General features: G+C 39.2%; 1 protein-coding gene across 1 annotated transcript; it reads right to left on the bottom strand.

Annotated features, from left to right (window-relative positions):
- Positions 1-2085: 2085 nt before the first annotated feature.
- LOC104951453 (rap1 GTPase-GDP dissociation stimulator 1-like) lies at positions 2086-5913 on the bottom strand. Its single transcript, XM_010778113.1, has 3 exons — positions 5745-5913; positions 2797-2925; positions 2086-2231 (listed from the first exon to the last, which is right to left on the bottom strand). Exons 1-3 carry the CDS (start codon positions 5770-5772, stop codon positions 2086-2088), a joined length of 303 nt encoding a protein of 100 aa, XP_010776415.1. The 5' UTR covers positions 5773-5913.
- Between the last annotated feature and the right edge of the window lie 2106 nt (positions 5914-8019).

Raw genomic sequence — 8019 nt, forward strand, 5'->3', positions numbered from 1 at the left:
ATTATCATTTTTATGCATTATTATTGATATTATTAATCGGCTTTATCTGTTGATTGACATACATACATATACGCATATACATACACTGATATATATATATAAATGCACACATCCATATACACACCTACATACTCACACATATACACATACACATAGTCAAACACCTTCCCCATCCCTGTATCTCGAGAAAAATAATTTCTCTGTATTTCCTCTTGGACTGGTTAATGTCTGGACATGGCTTTAGCTCCACATTCACTGTTCCATAGTCTCACTCCAGAGGTTGAGATACAAAAAGTTCTTCTGGTTGTACGGACCCTATGAATTTTGAATTGAAATGGTCTCCTTGAACTATATCCCCCCACTCGTTGAGTGAATACTTCTTGGATGTTTCCTGGTAAAAAGTTATTTGCCTTAAACATGATTTGTGCCGTTTGGAATTCTACCAGGTCTGTACATTTTAACAATTTTGACTGCAGGAATAATGCGTTAGTGTGATCAAGGTATTTGGCATTGTGAATGATTCGTATGGCTTCTTTTTGTAGAATAGATACTGCATGTATTGAACTTTTGTAGTTGTTGCCCCAGATTTCAGCACACTAATTCAGATATGGTAAGACTAGTGAACAGAAGAGAATGAGAAGTGATTTCTGATCCAGGACTTGTTTTTACTTTGTTTATAATGGAAATGCTTCTTGGCAGCTTAGATTGTACATGTTTATGTGTAATTCCCAATTTATTTTGTCATCTATGATCACCCCAAGACATTTAACTTCATGGACTCTTTCAATTTCAACCCCATCTATTTTTATTTGCATTTGTATTTTTGTTCTATGTTTACCGAACAACATTCATTTTGTTTTACTCAAGTTTAATGATAGTTTATTTTTGTCAAAACATGTTTTTTAATTTGTACATTTCATTTTCTATGTTCTCCACTAGCTGTTCTAAATTCTCCCCAGAACAGAGTATATTTGTATCGTCAGCAAATAAAACTAGCCTCAGTATATTTGATATTTTACAGATGTCATTGATGTACAGTAGGGCTATTCAATTAGTTTGGAATGGGGCCCGGTTGTTGAAAATGATCCAAAGCAAGGGGCCGGGAAAAAGATGGCTTGAAATATGAGCAATCATATTAAGAACTTCGGATACAGTAAATACTACAACAGCATAGTGGAGTGCATATATTGTTCTTAATATGATTGCTCATATTTCAAGCCATCTTTTTCCCGGCCCCTTGCNTTATGCTAATGCCAGCAAATACAATGGCGGCTTCACAAAACTTTCCGAGTTTTACGGGGCCTGGTTTGCAATCCGGCCAGCCAATCAGAAATGGGAACCTTTTTCTCCCATGAAAGTACCTGCTCTCTAGCAGGGACTAAAAAAGGGGTGAAAAGGTTCTCATGAACTAAGTTCTAGTTCCGGCTTTTTTTGGTGTGAACGCAACATTTCAAGATCTATAGGAACTATACTGGGAACAGTACTCCGGTGTGAAAGCGCCTATAGTCTGCTTTTTTGCAGTTGTTAGGAAATTATTTTGAAATGTTCCTTCTATGTTAGGACAATTTGTGAAAACCTAAACAATTGAGCACAAATTGTCACCGTTAGATTTCTTTATCTGTATCTGACAGGATGCAGAGCGACGGAATGAAACAGATGGAGAGAGAGCTTTCTCTAGAGTGGAGTTAAGTAGGACGTTGTCCTGGAGACTGACAGTGTGGGAGCACCCAGTGTGCCTGGAATGGTGATAACAACAGCAAGTAAGATGCTCTCTGCCTGCCACACACACACACACACACACACACACACACACACACACACACACACACACACACACACACACACACACACACACACACACACACACACACACACACACACACAGTCTGCCATGACTGTGCAGATAGCAGCTATCCCGGAAAGCATGACTCACACTGAGGGGATAATTTACTGAGGAGTAGGCGGACATGATTGTAATCTAAACGCTAGAGAGAGCACCGCAGTCTCTCTATTTTATATCTTAATCTCTTCCCTTCACCGTACAGTGGATACGGCATTCGGTAAGACTTAATAATGAAAAAGAGATCAAAGAAAAATCCCATTACCGTTTTCTGCAAGTGGAGCCAGAACTTCAAAAATCATTTCCTTCTTCTCGTGTTCTGTCTGCTTCTGGAACAGACGCACCAGCTCCTCAGCGATATTGGTGGAGGCAAACTGTTCTTTGCTGGACTCTGAAAACACCAGAGCAGAGTCAGAGGAGGAGAAATCCTTTACGTTCTATGTGTTAGTGCATGTAAATGGTCTGCAAAGGCAAACATCCCTGTGTTCCCTCCAGAGGGAGTTTCTCTCCTACAAACTCCCCCCCCCCCTGCCTGAAACGCTTCCATGGGACTCCTTTGTTTACTTCTGTAAGATAGTGACATCACTACGTAACACTAACGCTTCTATTGGCTAGCACTCCAACAGAATGTACATGAGGCTAAGGGGCGGGACATCTCTAAGCAGTTGACCAATCACAATAGAGCCAGCCAGCTAACCAATCAGAGCAGACTGGGCTCTGGTTTCAGACAGAGGGTGAAAAAAGGTGCTGCAGCACAGGCAGTATGAGAGAAATAAAGAATTTTTGAACATTAAAGCATGGAGACATGTCACAGTAGAGGCACTAAATACATTCTGAAACCTGAAAATGAGCATAAAAGGGCCTCTTTATAAATGTGTGGATTCTGGCAGTCTTTATAATTAAAAGACATTAATTATACTGGATTAAGCTAAAAACAGATATTCAGGTATACTCACCAAGCTCTGCCAAATTCCCAAAGGCAATTAGACACATTTCTGTCAGGGCTACGTTGTGGGAGTGGATGCCTAGCAGCTTCACCAGAGTGGGAATCACACCCATATTGATCAGCTGAGCTTGTAAGGAATCTGAAAAAACAAAGATAGGGAAGACAGGCAGTCGATCCATTGTTCTAATCGTAATGTTAGATTGCTGAAATGTGATCACCATAATGCTATCTAATTCAATAAATGCTATGAAAAAGAGAAAATAAATCTCTCACGATTCAATGAGCTTGCTAAAAGTCCTTCAGCCTTTACTTAGTTTGTGGCTTATGGTGGCCTACGTTAGCAAAAATAAAAGGTTGTTGCGTAAATGATGCCACTGATTTTGTGGGTCAATCAGAACTTTATTCCCCCTTAAAACGTTGAATCAAATTTTCTAATTGAATGCATGTGCCAACATAATATCTGCATTAAAAAGTCATTCAGCCACACCCTCTACACATCACGGGGAGTGGAGAAGAAGTGGTAGAGCTCAGGAGAAATGTGAAAAAAGGAAAGATAAGTATTAAAATGTATTTCTTAATTAGAAACTAGGGTGAACAAATCAATGGCGGAGAAAGACACAAGTGGGGGGATGACCATAAAAAAACAGGAAGGAACAAGTTGAGTTAAAGTCTCAAGAACAATTCTCAAAAGATCTCATCAGCCCCTTACTTAATTAATGTCAATCAAAACTTATAGTAGCAGGGCAACCTAACCCTTCAGCGGAAGTGGAAGAACAGTATATTTGGAGGCAGGTGGTGAGAAGTCAAAGAAAGTCAAGGTTTTTTTTGTTGATATTCTCTTCTCGTAACTAGCCATTGCAGTACTGAAATTAAGCCAAAACTGCTGCCATTACAGAGTAACCAACGCGCACAGACAACGTTATCTTTAAACTTAAAAAAAAATTCCCACTTAGAACACAATCGCAATCCTTAAAAATATTTATATTTCAATACTAGCACTCCTTCTGTTAATGCATTGCCCTCATTGAAGAACAGTTAAAAGATTCCTGCTTGTAGCATGGTTGTCACAAGAATACTTTAAATATGCAGTATGTGAATATAGCGGATGCTGATGATTCAGTGTTTGATTTAGTAAGGGCAAAGTTGTTGTTTCAACATTAGGAAAGTTTTGAGGAGTCAGCTAGAAGCTGGAAGATGCTGGAAGCTGCTGGAAGCTGCAGAAAGCTGCAGAAAGCCACAAAACCTCATTCATTCTGTTAGAGCAACCCAACACCAAAGCATCACCCGGACAAATAGAAGCAACCATTGTCCAGTGCCAACAGAAACTTGGCAGGAGATGTGAGTCTGTCAGATCAAATACTTGCTCCTGTATACAAGCCTTGTTGTCACAAAGACAGAAAACTGTAGCATAGTCCAGAAAGAAGATGCATGGATGGTAACAGTACATCCTGTACATTTTAAAGTATGTATATAGAAAGAATCTGGATAGATTATGGAGATAGAAACATATGGAAGAGAAATCATACAGAAAGTACACTGTAGGATAAACTGCAACCTTTTTGAGCATGGGAACATAAAAGCTTGATAAAATGATTTCACCCTATGTTTTTCTTAAAAAATGTTGGTTATTTTGTTGAAAATCTGTACAATGCTAAAAAAAGATAAGGCCTGCTTAAGACTAGATTGATTCATTTATTTACATTTTACACAAGTTACCCAACAGGTTCCTATGTATAGACTCCCTACCTGACAGGATAGATCAACTTCTTGTTAAATACATCCTGTTGGTGTGGGCAGTACAGACCAGGAGTCAAGCTGTAGTTAGCCTAGCTTAGCATAAAGTCTGAAAAGAAGGTTAGCTAGCCTGGCTCTGGTCAAAGTGAATTAAAAAAAGATACACCCACCAACAATTTTGAATTGGATAAACATGTAGTTCCTTATTTGTTTATCAGAACACAAGAAAGAAATATAGAATCTACAGCCATATAGGCTCTGTGAGGCTTTATTGCCGTATATTTGTGCTAAATGCTAATGTCTACATGCTAACATTTTTACAAAAATAACATGCTGATATGTGTAGCAGATTATCATTGTCGCCACCTTAGTTTAGTGTGCTAGCATCCATAGAAATCTACATAGCATCAAAGTATAACTGATGAGAAGGTAATTAGTTTTGTAGGTGTTGGTTCATAAACAAGTATTGGAAAAACTGCATTTTTGACCTGATGATGGCTCTACATCAGAGTTAGACAAAAATGATTACAGTTCATCCTGAACGAGACATGAAGGTGTGAACTGAATTTCATGTCAATCCATCCAAAACGGATAGCTTTATATAGATACACTTCCTTTTAAACCACAAATCTTTACCTTAATAACAGCTATAGGAAAAGTCCTCAGAATAAATTATGTGTGAACCGTGAATATCTGTACACTTTTTTTTTGCCAATCATCTTGTAGTCTGCTGCTGGACCAAATGTCAGAGTGTGGTTAAAACGTATACTTTTTGGGGCTTTGGATGTCTATACGACATTTCATGGCAATCAACCCAATAATTGTTGACATATTTTCATCTGGATCACACTGAGGGACTAGAATGGTTTCTAGAGCCATGCTGCTAGTAGGGCTTAAAAGCAGGGACAGGAACCTGCTAATGAATATGTTCTACCTGCAGGGTCTACAGAACGTCTACAACAACGCAGAAACTGTACTGCTTCTATGAAAGCTGACTCAGCAAATATGAATAACTGCAGATTACCTCAGATGTGATGTTGGAAAGGCAACAGACAGCATGGTAGAAAGGTCAAGAGAGGTCAGTCCAAAAGAGAAAAGCATGTAATGTTCACCCTACTGTCTTGTGACAAAAACAGATGTACCATCGTCTGTGTATAAGAAAGAGAACATCCGCTGATTAGTTAGATTAGTTAACAGTTGTTCTTGGGGGAAGATGGTCATTACCATTATCATTGCTATAGTTCATCAGCATGCCACAAAAGACAGTCAAGAGCTTCTCATTTTCCGGCTCAGTATTTTGGTAGAGGGATTTAATGTGTTCAGCTACTATCTGAGCCCCTCCTGCCAGGTCAACTGCACTCCTGCCCTCATCTGCAAAACAAAGAGGCCAGGACACAAATCAACCACAAAGGATAAAATAAGTAAATCAAAAGAAACCACAACCTGAAAAACACATAAAAGCAATGTTAAGTAAGCAGTACAAACATATATGCATAATGCAAACTAAGGCCATAAAGCAGTCAAAATGTTGAATGAAATAAGTGTGAAAGAAATCATTATGACCACAACTACATATCATAATGCAAATCCCAGGTTTGGATTCAAAGAGACCTGTAGCCCAAATGATCAAATAATTAGGATTCAATTTTTGTTATGCCACAATTGGCATTGGTGGTCATATTTCTTCCCTTTTATTCAATCTTTTCTGTGTTGCAACTGCATACAAATATCCTTTCATAGTTTACTAGATATTTTGTTGCAACCAAGAACAAAAAATCCACAAACACAAAATCAAAAAACTGCTTTAAATTAAATAAATAAAACAACAAGCAAGCAAAAACAAGCCGGACAGTGGAGAGGTTTCGCACAATCAAGCTTTTGTGTGCTGTGTCCATTTCCAGGACGCTCTCCTTTGAAGGCCAGTACACTTTACCTTTGATATCCATTACAAATGCCTTTTGTTTCTCTTTCATTTCTTTCTTCAGGAATAAAGCAAATGCACAGTAAAGACGATTGTCTCTCTGTGAGGGCTTTGTTTGGTAGAATAGCTGTCCAAGGAAGAGTGTCACTTTTCAACCGTTTCACGGCTACTTTCCTTTGTAGCAGCACAATCAGCAATATTGATTAGTGCGTATTATTTTCTGTTTCTGTTCCATTCACATGGAGCTGCTGTTGATGCTGACTTGTGGTTCATGTAAGGGCAGTTTAAGGAGTTAATTGTGAAATGCAAAACAAATACTTAAGTGAATTGGAGAAGTTAAGAATCAACCCTTCAGCAGCATTGGTTAGGCTAAGATTCACAGGATTCATATCTACGCACATCTTCTTTTCCCAGATTCAATCTTGCTGTCTTTATCAACCTGTGAACTCTAGGGTGAAACTATTAGAAGGCAAAGCATTTCGGAAGAAGGTCACACCATCAAGTCCGAGGAGATGGTACTCTGATAACTCCCAAATTGATGCCCCAATTAAAGTATTTCAAGTATCTGGGGGTCATGTCCATAGGTGAAGGTAGGATGAAACATGAAAAGGACAGGATGATCTGTGCTGGTACTGGACCAGCTGGGTAACAGTGATCCAAGACTGAGGTAAAGAACTAGATTGGCTTCACCAATGGTCCAATGGTTGCGTACTGCAATTTGAAGGGAAGATGCCGGACAGTACTCCCATCCCTCTTAATGTGCGAGAAAGTGTATGTTGTACACTGTACGAAACACATATACATTCTTTACATCCAAACAGCAAAGGAATGAAAAAGATATCCTGGAGGGAGAATGGAGAGGTCTGATGGAAGTCTCAGACATCTAAAGAAGCTAGGAGAAGAACCGGTGGTCCTTTAAATTGAAAGGGTTGAGTCACATACTGTCCACATCTGCAGAGCAATGCACTCTCACAGATGTGCATGTGGTTTAGCATGTGCATTAACCGATCCAAATGTCATGTGACACTGTTTGCCTGGAGTGGCCATGATAGGGTTCAGGCATTTAAATAAACCCTGACCTTCAGTATCTTTACACTAATGATAAACATGACATTATAGATCCATAATTCCACAAGGATTATTTTTCTTCTGATATTTTTTGGTTTCATCAAATGTTAAAGGTGGGGTAGGTACATTTGAGAAACCGGCTCAAGATACACTTTTTGTTATATTCCATGGAATGCTCTTAACATCCCGATAGCAATGAATATCTTAAGTGCTTTGACAAAAAATCAATCAAAAAACGTCATCTGTGGAAGCCGTGGTAAAAAGCACGACCAATCATCTGAGCCGGCCCGGCTAAAATAACAGGATGGCCTACCTGCCTGCCAGCCTTCCATCTGTGCACAAAGTTATCTTGTGCCCTCATTGGTCATGTGCGCATTCGTGTGTGTTGGAGGAGGGGCTCTGTGAGGAAGTCTGAAGGAAGTGGCAGATTTTTTCCGGCTGTGTACTTTCAAATTCTAGTGCACTCGAGCTTCTTTCTCCAAAATTACCTACCCCACCTTTAATGTGTGT

The sequence above is a fragment of the Notothenia coriiceps genome, unplaced genomic scaffold (genome assembly GCF_000735185.1).
Source record: "Notothenia coriiceps isolate Sejong01 unplaced genomic scaffold, NC01 NC01_scaffold00000339, whole genome shotgun sequence".
Taxonomy (NCBI): Eukaryota; Metazoa; Chordata; class Actinopteri; order Perciformes; family Nototheniidae; genus Notothenia; species Notothenia coriiceps.

What these genes read in the sequence shown, in the direction of transcription:
- LOC104951453 (XM_010778113.1), bottom strand. Translation starts at nt 5,772, where the DNA reads ATGCTGATGAACTATAGCAATGATAATG. An exon ending in GAACTATAGCAATGATAATG is followed by an intron (nt 2,926 to 5,744) that starts GTAATGACCATC and finishes TTGTTTTTTCAG; the next exon opens with ATTCCTTACAAGCTCAGCTG. An exon ending in TGGGAATTTGGCAGAGCTTG is followed by an intron (nt 2,232 to 2,796) that starts GTGAGTATACCT and finishes TGGTGTTTTCAG; the next exon opens with AGTCCAGCAAAGAACAGTTT.